Source organism: Pectinophora gossypiella, chromosome 28, assembly GCF_024362695.1.
Source record: "Pectinophora gossypiella chromosome 28, ilPecGoss1.1, whole genome shotgun sequence".
NCBI classification, from domain to species: Eukaryota; Metazoa; Arthropoda; class Insecta; order Lepidoptera; family Gelechiidae; genus Pectinophora; species Pectinophora gossypiella.
In genome coordinates, this window is record NC_065431.1 from 2,864,261 (window position 1) to 2,878,908 (window position 14,648).

The 14,648-nt window shown below is 37.6% G+C and overlaps 2 protein-coding genes across 2 annotated transcripts in view; one reads left to right on the top strand and one right to left on the bottom strand.

The window, feature by feature from the left end:
• Positions 1 to 14,648, bottom strand: part of LOC126379179 (putative mediator of RNA polymerase II transcription subunit 26) — a 253,823-nt gene that overhangs the window by 186,395 nt on the left and 52,780 nt on the right. The window lies entirely within an intron of this gene.
• LOC126379166 (fatty acyl-CoA reductase wat-like) overlaps positions 1 to 14,648 on the top strand; it is a 44,823-nt gene that overhangs the window by 19,096 nt on the left and 11,079 nt on the right. The window contains exons 3-5 of the mRNA XM_050027828.1: positions 459 to 720; positions 12,799 to 12,914; positions 13,706 to 13,828. Coding sequence (XP_049883785.1) covers positions 459 to 720; positions 12,799 to 12,914; positions 13,706 to 13,828 — 501 coding nt within the window. The remainder of the gene's footprint in view (positions 1 to 458; positions 721 to 12,798; positions 12,915 to 13,705; positions 13,829 to 14,648) is intronic.

Here is a 14,648-nt window from a genome sequence, read left to right on the forward strand (position 1 = left end):
CTCATATTTAGATCTTAAAATCACGCGCTCAGCGGTGAAGGCAAACATCATGAGGAAACCCACGTTCCCGAGAAATGCGTTTCGTTGGTATGTGACCTAACCTGTATTGGGCTGGTATTCCCTTCGCGGGTTGGAAGGTTAGACAGGCAGTCGCTTCTGTAAAAAACCGGACCTGTCAAATCTTCAGGTTAGGTAAGCATGACCACTGATTAGTAAATGCCAAAGAAAGAAAGAATATTTAAAACAAACAATAACGGGTTCTTACCGCGTTTAAAATAGGGATATGAGACTCCCGATATTTCGACACTGTTGCAAGTGATCACGGGATGACTCAATTTTAAACGCGGTAAGAACCCGTTACTGTGTGTTTTAATTATGATAATAACCGCGTAAACTTAAAACAATGAAGAAAGAATATGTTGACAGCAATTTAAATTCCATTTTCAAATTTTTTCCAGGAACTAGAAAACTCAGTTCGCATTGCCGACGTGGAAAACCAGGCTATGAACCCCACAGCACCAATCCTGGACTATTCGGAAGACCACGAGTTTGTATCAGCCAACCAGCTGGACAACTGCTACGGTGAAGAAGACAAGATTGACGCCAGGGAGGAGGAGAAGCGACGATTGACGAAGGGTAAAGGAGCTAAGACTGAAATCCAGAAATTTTACAAGGATCAGTGTGTGTTTTTGACGGGAGGCACTGGGTTTCTGGGGAAAGGTGAGTACGCTATGGTGCTTTGGTTTCATTTAATCTCATCAGATGCGTTTCAGACAGTGATGAAAAACGGGATAACGCTAGGGATGATGATTCGGTATTTCGGTGTTTCTAGTGAAGACCAAGTAAGCGCCTTTTTGAAAAATCACTTAAAGATGTGATTTTTGTGAACAAAACCTCGTCATCGACTCCAAAGCCCAGACCATAAACAAATGGTAGCTTGTCTGTCGCTTTTTCATAGGATACACTTCTGTGAGTTTGCTCAGGAACTTCACGAGTTAATTCCACCCACTCCATTCCATCTACGGACAACCAGACGTCGGCAGGCATTTCATCCTTATGTTGTGGGTCCACCAATCCGCACTAAACGTTTTGCCTCTTCTTTTTGATGCCAGCAAAGGACTGAAACTGTCTGCCGTCGTCTGTTTTTCCAACTCTTTATAATCTGGGAGTCTTCAAGGCTAGAGTGAATAAGCATTTGCTAGGTAAGCGTGATTCATCCTAGACCACATCGTCACTTGCCATCAGGTGAGATTGTGGTCAAACGGAAATCTATATTATTTTTTCTAAAAATGCACGATTATCGAAGTCTACACGGGCAAATTCGCGGGCGCGCGGGCGGGAAGTTAGTAGGTAATGCATTTAAATTCCTACTGCACACTTGCCTCCAATAAAAATAAAACGAAGCGTTGACCGAATAAAAGTAAGAAATTATGCAAAATTACGACATTACGACAAACGAGCTGTAATTTCTCGGTATTGCATGAGTAACCTGAATACTCGTTTTTGACGTGACTTATTGTAGATTTGGCTCAAGTGGCATTCGCTGCATTCGGTTGTCATCGTATGCAACTTGTCTAAGGGTCGTATTGATATACTAATCTCAGCTTCGAGACTGCCCTCAAGATCATGTCAATGTGACAGTTCTCATATAAAAACAGAGACTTGAGCATGATCTTGAGGGCAGTCTCAGCTGAGATTCGTTTATTAATACCACCCTAAGTCTCCGGACAAATCGAAAACTCAAAGAAAACGTGCCAAGTGTCTTTGTATTTATTTTTATACGTACTTACAAGTATTTCCATGCTGCACTATCCCGCTATATTATACAGTGTTAGTGACATCGTAACGAATACTGAGGGGGATGATTCAGACCATGATTCTGAGTTTAATATCAATTGGAGTTTTCCGTCGCAAAATTCATGATATTTATCTCAGTATTCCTTACGACTGATACCCTTTATACTATACACATCTGCCTAACCTTTCAGGGGTACAGGCGTGATTTTATGTTGTTCATGCATTCTATGTTTTTGGTCGCTGCTAGAATAGAAGCTACTTCTTTACTTTTTCGCTTTAACACATCTTTTTTTAAAACAACAGATTCGTGTTAAAGGCTTATTATTGTACTGAACCATATAAAAAGCGCATTCATTATTTTTTTTTATGGTAAGTACGTCGCCATCATCGGCGAACCAACTAACTAGACGCCTAGGCGTGAAGTAAACAATAAAATTTGTGGTTTTTTTTTGCATTACAAATACAAATATACTTTATTGCACCAAAATAAAAAGAAATAATTACAAAAGACTCGTAACTAGGTACATGGCAAATGGCGGCCTTATTGCATTATGGCAACACCTCGTTTTTTGGCGACGAGTGTTGCTTTTCTTATAACTTTGTTTATTTAAAGAATACACTCTACACAGGTGAGTCATCAGATCGCAGACAACCTGACTGCCCCCCCCCCCCCCTAATTTTGTGTATAAGTATCCAGGGTTTGCCCGGGCTGAACTTAATTGAAGGAAATCGAGGCTTTGTTGAAGGGAATCGTATCAGAATGCATTTTTGTCTTCGTTTTGTAATAAATTTCTTTGATTTTAAATACAAGATTAATGCTGTCAAAATCCTGAGTTGAGGGTTACCTCTCACAACCGGGGAGCGTTCAAATTGGCTCACTCAAAACGTCGTGTCGGGCGGCATATCTGACCTTTTTGTCAGATGTTTTGACTGAACCCGTTCGTCTGTTATTAGGAGTCTAGATGTAGTGTCGCCGATGGTTGGCCTCGTTAAAATGCTAGCCCTGGTTTTATTTGTTAAACTATGCACAAACATAATTCTTTTTAAAACAACATCGTTATATTTAAAACGTCCTTGATACATTTCAAATGTGGAAAAATACTTGAATTAGTATATAAAATTTACGGTGTTAATCACTATCGGGGCGGGCAAAGATACAATTCGACAAAAAATACTTGCAGTCACAGATCCGTGTGCGTACAAAAGAGCGAGATAGGCGATCCGCGTAATTAGACTAAAATGGCCCCCATCGAGGGGGTGAGGTAAACCAAGCTCTGTCCAAGCTCGTATTGACTGAGGGGAGTGTCCCTCGTATACAAAGTATTGTTATTTATATCCATTTTATTACCGTGTGCCGTCTAACACGCAAGTGTGAGCGAGATAGAAAGTCCGCGCGCGCTCAGTTACTCCTCAACGGCTTAAGACCATTTAAAAATGATAATCAAAGTTTTATCATCCATAAGCCATAATTACCAATCGTTTTCGTATAATTAATCCGTCTCATTTTAAATACAAGGTGTTAGTGACATCGTAACGGAAACTTCGAACAATGATTCAAATATTATTTTTTTTAAATTTAAAATAATTTAAAAAAAAACACTAAAAATTTCATGAATTTTCCGACTGGGAAATACTTGATGTCAACTCAGAATCATGGACTGAATCATCCCCCTCAGTATTCGTTACCATGTCACTAACACCCATACGTACATGTATGGTGGTGGCGACATCGTAACGAATACTGAGGGATAATTTAGCTCATTATTCTGAGTTAATATCAATTGGTATTTTTCATTGCAAAAGTATAGAATTGAAAATAATTTAAAAAACCTAAAAATAAATATGAATAGACTGAAAATTCCACTTGAGAATCATGGTCTGAATCATCCCCCTCAGTATTCGTTACGATGTCACTAACACCTTGTCTAGGTGAGAACCTAGAATATAGACTTCATCAGTATGAATTCAGTGGTTTAGAGGACGAGCAGAAAGAACTTTATGAGCAGATTTTATCTTACCTTTTTGAGATGTTAAGTGGCATGTTATTTGAAATGCAGCGCATGTGTGTTGATTTTTAGCTTGATTATTTGATTTTTTAAATTTGTTTTTGCATTATAGAAGTGTTTTGAATATGCTGCTTATATTTTAATAATTTCATTTTTGTGTTTTTGTTGTGTGTGTGTGTGATGGCTTTTTGTTTGTTTACGGTGGTTTGAGGGTAAGTAATTTTTTTGTATTTTATACCGAATGACTATCAAAGTTCAAGACAATCAAGACAATCAATCAATCAAGACTTTTCTTGAGTTTAATGAATATAATGAAAATCAAAACTGCCTATTTCTCCCATCAGGTGTCGCTACTGTTGAGTGTTCTTAAATTTTGACAGTTCCCCGTACTATTTGAGTAAACAAAGATATTGTTTTGGTTATATTTTTACACTATAACCTTTTGCGCAGCGTTTAACTGCAAAATCAGTATTATATTTATTCCCAAAAAATCGGAAATAAGAAAACTTAGAGAAGTAATTTTCAATCAACACTACCTTTTTCCAACTGATGGCTTTTCTTTTATGTGACTCATGCTTCAGAAGAGATACGCTTCACGTTGCTTCACATTTTATAGCAATTTATCACAAAATTTTGCTGCATAGTATGGAGAACTGTCAATATTTAGGAATACTCAACAGTGCTGCCACCTATATTTGAGCTTCGAGTTTGTATCCTCATTCTCGAAGTTGGGTGGACTTGAACTTTTGTAAAATGTGGTGTCTCTCTGCAAATAAAGGGCGGCCTGGGGCCTTAACCTGGTTGCAAACTATTATGACAGTAGACAGTAACAGTTGACCATCAAAATCGTTTGCAACTTTGCTTAAAGCCCAGCAGTGTGATATACAGGGAGTTAATGACATCGTAACGAAAACTTTGAGGGTGATTCAAACCATGATTCTTAGTTGATATCAAGTGGAATTTTCCGTTGCAAAAGTATGGTAAGTACTTACTGGAAATAATTTAAAATAACACCAAAATTTTCATGAATTTTCTGACAGGAAATTCCACTTGATATCAACTCGGAATCATGGTCTGAATCATTCCCCTCAGTATTCGTTACGATGTCACTAACACCTTGTATATACTGTTTATGTTATGTAATGATTATATATAAATAATTATATATGCAAAAACTCACGCCCCTAATCTCTAACGGGTGAGCAGAACAGAGTTACAACTAATCAGAAGATAACTTGCAGCCACTTTTGATAATCCCACTCTGCATGGGTACAAAGTACAATATACAAGTAAGCAAGTTCATCATAAGAAAGAATGCAATCCACCTGTCGGTTTTTACGACACGTGTGCGTAGAATTTTTTCCGCAATGCTTTTTGACATTTTTTTTTTTATTTAATTATACTTTTTTTTCGTCCACAGATGGCAGAATAAGCTTGAAGGCTAGCCGTATAGTAGAAAAAGTTATTCTTTAAATATTCAAATTATTATTTTTAATTTTATACAAGTGTAGCTAAACATGAAAAATAAACGATGTAATAAAATAATAATTATTATTATTTATTTCAGTCAATAAAACCATATTTACAAAAATATACAGAATACCATAAAATAAAAAAAACATCATTAATCATTAATAAAATAATTATTATTTTATCGATTGCGTCAAATTACCTACTGCTTCTGATTCCATTATGTTTGGACAAACCTCGAGAATTACTAAATGGATTTGCACCAGGTTTTTACTATTAAGTAATTATGAATTATACACTTGATTGAGAGGTTTTCATACGTCAAATGAGCGACTTTCCAAAGTACGTTTCTCAAAAGCAATATAGATGGCGCTGTACAGTTTTTTCTTCGTTTAAACTTCTAATTTCTTGGATAACAGACGTATGCATCTTTCATCTTTGTTTTTGGGTATAAATGATACCCCTTTTTATTACGCCCAGCCACAATTACATCTTCTATCCATTTTTATTCTGATCAAAATAAAGGGAAGCAATATATCAAGCAACAATTACTAGCATATGCTACTGCCATTATATTTTATATTTTTTAGAATATAATGTAGTACCCGAGTAATAAGAAAATAGGTAATTGTCACGTTTTAACGGAACAACGCTATCTATATTATTTTTGGTGAACCTAGCCTGTAAAGTCGCTCATTGAAAACCCCTGGTTATAAAAAAAAAAACATTTTTATGTATAGCAACACTTGTAAATACTTGCTCAGTAATTTAATATTTATTTTCTGGTGATTGTTAACGACATCGTAGGTAGTATAATATAATACTTTCAATAAAAAATATGTTTTACAATTTTTTATGTGGTTTTATTTTTTCCTTTTTCCCCAAGGTAATTTGTGAAAACATCAAACAAACAAGATTTGGAAATCGTTTCAACACCATGATGGCTAGTCCTGTACCACACAGATATAAACTCGCCCCCATCATCCCCAAGAGAGTGAGCAGGGCCTTTAATCAACTTACCTACAGACACTTTTGATATAAAGTGTAAGCTTAATAATGATATTAACCCTATGAAAACGGGTTAACCCAAATAACACATCATGGGTTTTTTATAATTAAAAATAGGGTTGGGTTCGAAACCCAGCACGGGCTATAATTCGACATTATTGAGTTTGAATTCATGTTTGTTGGTTTAATTGGTATTGGTGGCATTCAAAGTATAAAAACCTAGCTGACCAAGGAACCTAATTTCATTTCTGGCTGTATCTGACCCTGTGTGGACATTTAAAACGGTTTATGTTCACTAGTGGTAGCTTTTTATTGGCTTTTGTTTGTATTTACAAGTGACCATTTCGTAAAAAGGCTGTAACCTACCCAAATAAAATAAAATAAATAAATAAATAAGTATCACGTGGTTTCCAGGATTTGCGCCCGGTTAATGGCAATAGGCTCACCCGCTATTACATGGGACTTGAACAAAGCTGGCGAGGAGTGGGTACCTGAGGGCTGTACTAAACAATACATAAACAGCCTATATACGTCCCACTGCTGGGCACAGGCCTCCCCTCAATCAACCGGAGGGGGTATTGAGCATACTCCCCCACGCTGCTCCACTGCGGGTTGGTGGAGGTATTTTTACGGCTAATAGCCGGGACCTAAGGCTTAACGTGCCCTCTGAAGCACGGAATCATCTTACTTTTTCGGACAATCAGGTGATTCAAGCCTGAAAAGTGCTTACGAAACAAAGGACAGTCTCACAAAGTGATTTCGACAATGTCCACATCGGGAATCGAACCCGGACCTCCAGATCGTGAGCCTGACGCTCTAACCACTAGACCATGGAGGCTGTTACTAAACGATAGTACACGCTTACCTAGTAAGGCAGTGTTCACACCAAACTGACTGTCAGCCGCCGACAGTGAGCGAGCGTTACGCAGTGTATTGTAATTCCATACATATTCGCTTTTTCGTTCACACCAAACCGACAATACGCCATGACGCTATGCGTAGACGCTGATAGTCGGCGGCCGACTAATAAAGTGCGTCACTACTAGTGATGGGCAGGGAAAGAAAAAATTGGGTGGGAAAGAAAAAATATCGGGAAAATATGGGAAAATAAAATAAACACCCGAAAAATTCCCGAATCATGGGAAAATATTTTTTATTTAATTATTTTTAATCTTATTATTATTTGTATGTCGTTTCCATGTCTCGGGTCGGGTCTGTCATGGAGTCCCGGACTTTTGGAAGGCGTGCGTGGGGCCGAAGCCAACACGTAGAGGCCCCTTAAGACAATTTACTCTAAATGTGTTGTGACACCAACCGGCGATTATCCCTGTATGCACTATGGGAGTGCACCCAAAGACAATCCCTGGTTCGTGTAGGACTATTGCAGATTATGGGAACAAAAGGAACTGGGCTATTGGGTTGGGGGTTAGTGAACCTATATACTGGGGCTATGGGGGACTATGGCGCCTGCTCGACCAATGTTAATAACAGAGATACATTGGGCAGGCGGTGACTCGTCACTCACTGGTTGGGCCACCTATCTAGCCGACGCGACTGGACGGCAAGGCAGCAACATGGTTGTGAGCATCTCAGGGTGTCAAGAGGTGTACACCGCTTTCTGCGAGGCGGTTTACCCGCCTTACCAACTCGCGACTTATGCATCTTTCACTTCCACCCTGCGAGCGTATAGCTCTAACGCCCCACTCTGGCTGGCCAATGAAGTCAAGCCAGAGGTGAGAGTCCTGCGGCCCCCGCTAAGGTCCACTCCGGCCAGCCAGTACTGTCACCATCTTTGTTGCTCTTCTTTGGACTCTATCTAGTAGTGCAATGTCTTTCCGATAGTAAAGTCTCCATATTTGAAACCCATGTTCTAACAGCGGTTTGACGTAAGTAAGTTTTGTAAAGCCTAAGAAACAATTCCGTATCTATATGATAAAAAGCTTTTCTAATTATGTATAAGAGGGAGTTATCCTTCTTAATGATTCCAATAATGTGTTCGTCCCACTTTAGATTATGTGTTATCGTTATGCCAAGGTCCTTTTGTTTTTTAACACACTCGAGAGGTTTTGAGTCAATGGTGTAACTCAACGTGGGGTGGTTACTGCCAACATGCAACACAGTGCATTTGTCTACGTTTAATGTGATTAGCCAATCTCGGGTCCAAGCAATTACTCTATCAAGATCATCTTGGATTATATTATCGCTAATAAGTGGATTCCCTGTTATTTTCGTGTCATGTGCAAAGAGTGATATATCAGACATTATACCATGTTTAAGATCTGTAAGGTAGATACTGAATAAAATAGGTCCTAACACCGATCCCTGCGGCACACCGCTGAGGACTTTTCTGGGAACAGAGTATGATTCTCCGATGCGCACAGAGAATGTGCGATTTGACAGGAAGTCTTCAATCCACTTCACGACATTGCCTCTGATTCCAAAGGGCTCTAATTTAGCAATCAATGGTGTGACAGGAACTCGATCAAAAGCTTTTTCATAGTTCAAGTAAATAATATCTGTAGGTATTCGTGCCTCCCAACTTCTTGCACAAAACCATGTTGCTCCTCGATGATGACATTCTCTCGTGCCAAAAGCATCCTATATATCCTATAATATGTAGATATCTTTGCATGGAATTATTAAAATCGAACATTCCATTCAAAATATATTACAAAGGAGATCATCGGCTTTCCATACTTTGGCCGGCCCAAATTTGAAAGTGCCGGTCAGAGAAAAAAATGTGTCAAACCTTTCGAGTAGATTGTTTTGAACATTTTTTACTATGATACCAGACGTGTATGACCATTAGTTTGGCTTTAATTGTATTTTAAAAATCTTCTATGACCAATATTTGGACTTTCAGTTTTGGTTAATATGTTAAAATGCCGGCCATCGAAAAAAATACGTCGAATCTGTCTAATAGTTGCTTTTCAATATTTTTTAATAACACCAAACATCTATGACCATTATTTTGACTTTTATTGGAATTTACGTTTTAGTTTAAATATGAAAAATGCCGACCAGCAAAAATATCATGTTGAGAGTATCGAGTAGATGTCTGTTAAAATTTTTTTCTATAGCGCCAAACTTGTATGACCTTTTTTTTTTTTTGACGTGACTTATTGTAGGATTTGCCGCAGATGGCATTAACTACTTGGCCGGACAAAAACTTGTATGACCATTAGTTTGGCTTTTAGTGTATTTTAAAAATCTTGATTTCTTATTTATTTTGTATGAAAATAAAGTGCTTTGGGTAAAAAATGCGGTACGGCGGATTACAAAGGACCTTTAGAACATTTAATAATCTGGCGCAAAACATTTTTGACCGTTTTCTTGACTTTTTATTCGTCTCTCTTTCCGTTTTGGTTCAAATGGGAAAATGTCAGCCAGCGAAACAAAATAAGTCAAATCTTTTGGTAAACGACTTGAACGACGTATTTTTACTATACTACCAAATGTCGACTTTGGCTTTTATTGGACTTTTAAAAAAAACTTTTTTTATACATTTTAACAATGACAACAAGCAGAGCTTTCCCAATGACTAGTTATTAGTCAGATAAATACTTTGTGTTTTTGTTTTGTGTGTTGTTAGGTGAACTTCTATATTAATACTATCTGATTTGAGATATGACGTTGGCTGTAGTTTTTGCATTCGACTCAACGTTACAGCCTAAGTTTAGGTTGAATTATGGTATTGATTCACCTTGACTGTAAATGGTTACCACCCTCCAAAGATAAGCTTGCCATCTAGTGACGAAACTCGTATATTGGCATGACGTCTGTAGTATCTGTTAGGGAAAACAGGAGTCGGGTAGTTGTACTTTGCAAGTATGCCTATCACAATGTCCTGGTGCTACTCGGCCGATAACATAGTAGGTACCTCTATCACCCCACTGTTTATTCCTTGTATACACTTTTCTTTAAAAAAAGTAGTTTCTTAAGCGTGTATCACCATCAGGTAGGGTAGTGGTCAAACGCAAACCTATTTTTCAAAAGACGACCACCATATTACGCCTTTAGCAAGATAGTTCCATTATCCGTAGATAAAACTTTTTTTTGACTTTTGGAAAAGCGAATTAAGTTCAAAATATTGGTCATAGTCGTTTAATGCCATAGTAATAAACATTCTGACGATCCTTTAAATAACGCGCCTGTTATATTTTATTTTTATACAAAATGAATCAAAAATCAAGTTTTTTTTAAATCCCACAAAAGCCAAACTAATTAATGGTCATACACATTTTTGTCATAGTGAATAAATAATGTTTACAGGTATCTTCTCGATAGCTTTGACATGTGTTTTTTGCTGACCGGCACTTTTCACACAGAAACTATAACGTAAAGTCCAACAAAAGTCAAAATAATGGTCATAGACGTTTGGTGCCCTAATAATAAATGGTCAAATGGATAAGTTCTAACGGGATATACAAATATTGTTTCATGGCCGGCATTTCACATTTTCACCAAAAATGTATGAAAATTCAGTTTTTTTAATTCGAATAAAACCGAAAATATTGACCCTACAGCTTTGGTGCCATAGTAATAAATGCTCAGACGGATAAGTTCTAAGGATATATACCATTATTGTTACTTGGCCCGCACTTTACATTTTCACCAAAAATGTATGAAAAATACAGTTTTTTAAAATCGAATAAAACCGAAGACATTGACCCTACAGCTTTGGTGCCATAGTAATAAATGCTCATATGGATAAGATCTAACGGAATATAGCAAAATTATTTTTTGGCCGGCACTTTGACTTCTAGGCCGAAATCCGATGATCTCCTTTAAGTTTTTTAAGAGTTCATACGACACTACGACAGAAGATAAATTGGGCATAAGTAGGCATACCTTATATTTAAATGGTCTTTGTTGGAAATCCTTACTTTTAATACAAATATATGCGATAAAAAATATTTTCCCTTGAAATGGGAATTTTTCGGGTTTTTTTCCCTCAGAATTGGGAAAATTCCCAAAACGCGGGAATTTTCCGGGTAAGAACCCAACACTAGTCACTACCGCCGCGGACGCTGATTGGCTACGCGGCTGAACGCCAGCGTATTGGATTCAAATCGGCCGGCGGATTGTTTTCAATTCAGTTCAGTCAAGCCACTCAGCTCTTTTATATGAAAAATAGTCGGCCGCTCAGCGTACGCATTTGGTGTGAACGTATACAAGCCGACTGTTTTGTTCACACCAATGGCGTATTGTCAGCTACAGCGTATTGTAAGCTTAATGTGAACAAAAAATACCATTTATTTTTACGTTCACACTGAGGCTTATAGTGAGCCTGCGCACAATCGGCGGCTGACTATACGTTTGGTGTGAACACGCACAAGAATATTCACTCTAGTTTTGAAGATTCCAATATTGTAATTTAATTTCTGGCTCGCCCCCTAGCTTTTAGGGTTTTCCGATGTTAACTATTTAAAATATAGCATTTAAAAAAAAATGATTACCTGCAACTTTTATTACAATTACTTATATTCATAATATGAATATTACGCGACACAGAAACCGAATAGGTACAGAATAATCACTTAATGCCGAATAGATACCGAATACCAACCGAATATTCGTCGCATCTCTAGTGTTAAACGGAGCTGGGAGTTTAAAAACGCCACATCGAAGCAATATTTCTATTTGACATTAGTTTGCATTGCGCACTTACTTTTATATGCGCAAATGTCAAATTGCAATATTGCTTTCTTAGATGAATTGCTTCGATGTAGCCTTTTTAACCCCCTGATCTTCACAAACGTCACATCCTAAGCCACGTACAGTCATGCAATATAATGTACCCACTTTAGGACTCTGTCGCACTAACATATTTGACATTTAGTGAGACTTACAGTTCAATTTGTCAAAAAAGTTAATGTGACATGGTACCAAAGTGTATACATATTAATGCTCGTGACCGTACATAGTGCTGAAATTGTTTCTTGATCACATGAACAAGAATGATATTGAAAATAAACGCTGTTTGAATTAAATAAAAATACTACTTGAGGGATGGATATATTTTATAAAGTTCGACCCCACTCGACTCGTAGGAGAAAATATTTTTCAAAAACCACAGGGTTTCTACCAGGCTCTCAAATTAAGATAGCATAGAAAATAATTGGGTCGTGTACTAGGTTCAAGATAAATTATTAAATTCAAAAGACACATCTAAAAGTAACGAAAAACGTTTTCTTTTTTCAATTTTACTCATTTTTGAATTTTAAACAAGAAAAACGTAATAATAAGTCCGACAATTTATCACGTTTTTCTATGACGTCACAAAGTGCTTTTTCAAACAAATTGTATAGTAATTTCGTGTTTTGACGTTTAGTAAAAAGTAACTGATTTGACTAGTTGGAAACTAGCCTATTAATCGACCCTAGTGGATCCATAGCGATAAGCGCCGATTGAGGGAAATCGTCGACCACGCCGCCGGCGGGGTTGGTATCGGGGTCCTGAAGTGTTTGGTATCGCGAGCTGATTGGCTGCCTCTATGGCTAATTTATTGTTACAGTGTGTATAGAAAAGCTGCTCAGATCATGCTGCGATATTGACACGATTTACGTTCTGGTGAGAAGCAAGAAAGGGAAGGACGCCAGGGCGCGTCTACACGAACTTCTTGATGATTTTGTAAGTATAAAAATATTTTAATAAATAAACTTTATTTACACCATTTACAGAAAAAAAATATCAAACAAAACAAAAATAAAATTAAATAAAACTAAAACAAATAAACAAAACACAAAATAAAATAAATTATGTACAATTAACATTTATGCTTTTTTCTGTCATCGTTATTCTCGTCCTATGGAAGATTCAAATACATTGCGAAAACGATTATTGCTGAATTATTTCTCTAAATTACTCCTTCTACAACTGAGGACAATAGAGTGTGTCCTTTACACTACTAGAGTGTGTTTCACAAATAATTCCCTACAGAAAGGGTAAAAACGGGACCCTATTACCTGTGCTATTACTGTCTGTCTGTCCGTCCCTCTGTCACCATGCTGTATCTCAAGAACTGCGATAGCTAGACAGTTGAAATTATCAAAAATTATGTATTTCTGTAGCCGCTATAACAACAAATAAGTACTAAAAACAAAATAAAATAAATATTTAAGGGGGGCTCCTATAGAACAAACGCGATTTTTTACCTATTTTTACTCGATATCAAAACTTACAAATACAATATGAAATTTGTACGGAACCCTTCGTCATTGTCCGTCAATTTACGGTCATTGTCCGTTGAATTTTATTCATGAAATTTTTTGTATATACCGAGATGGTGTAGATACACCATCACTCGGATTTATTTAAGATTAAATAAATAAATAAATTCCATTTGCTTCGACCCTGACACACTTCTCTTGCTTCCGCTTCATTCATCATCGTTTTTTTATTAATATTGTTCTAAATTTCAGCTTTTCCACCGTGCTCACGAGGAGAACCCTAAAGGTATCCACAAAGTGGTCCCGATCGTTGGAGATATGGAACTGCCTGGATTAGGGATCAGCAATGAAGACAGAAAAACCCTTATTAGCAAGGTAACTGTAACATGCTATTATCATTCCATAACGGCCTACATGGTCCAGTGATTGAGCATTGGGCCCACGATCCGGAGGTCCCGGGTTCGAATCCCAGTGGGAACATATCATACATAAACAGCTTATATAAGTCCCACTGCTGGGCACTAGGCCTCCCCTCAATCAACCAGAGGGGGTATGGGGCATACTCCACCACGCTGCTCCACTGTGGATTGGTGGAGGTGTTTTTACGGCTAATAGCCGGGACCAACGGCTTAACGTGCCCTCCGAAGCACGGAATCTTACTTTTTCGAACAATCAGGTGATTCAAGCCTGAAAAGTCATTTCCAAACAAAGGACAGTCTCACAAAGTGATTTCGACAATGTCCCCATCGGGAATCGAACCCGGACCTCCAGATCGTGAGCCTGACGCTCTAACCACTAGACCACGGAGGCAATATATCATAGACACCCTGTAATAGTGTTAAGTGACACCGTACGGAATACTGAGGGGTATGATTCAGCTCATAATTCTGAGCAAATACCATTACTGTTTGTGCAATAAAGTATTTGTTATGTTATATTATGTCACGTTATGTTATGTTATGTTAATAAGTCCGAGATTTTATCACGTTGTTCTATGACATTATGTCATAGAATCGTCATAGAATCTATGACGTCACGGTGCGCTTTTTCATACAAATTCCATTGTAGTACATACATACATAAACTCATGCCCGTAATCCCTACTGGGGTGGGCAAAGCCACAAGTAATCAAAGACAACTTGCAGCCACTGTTGATACGATGTCGTAAGCTGGATATTATAAACCTTATGGTGAT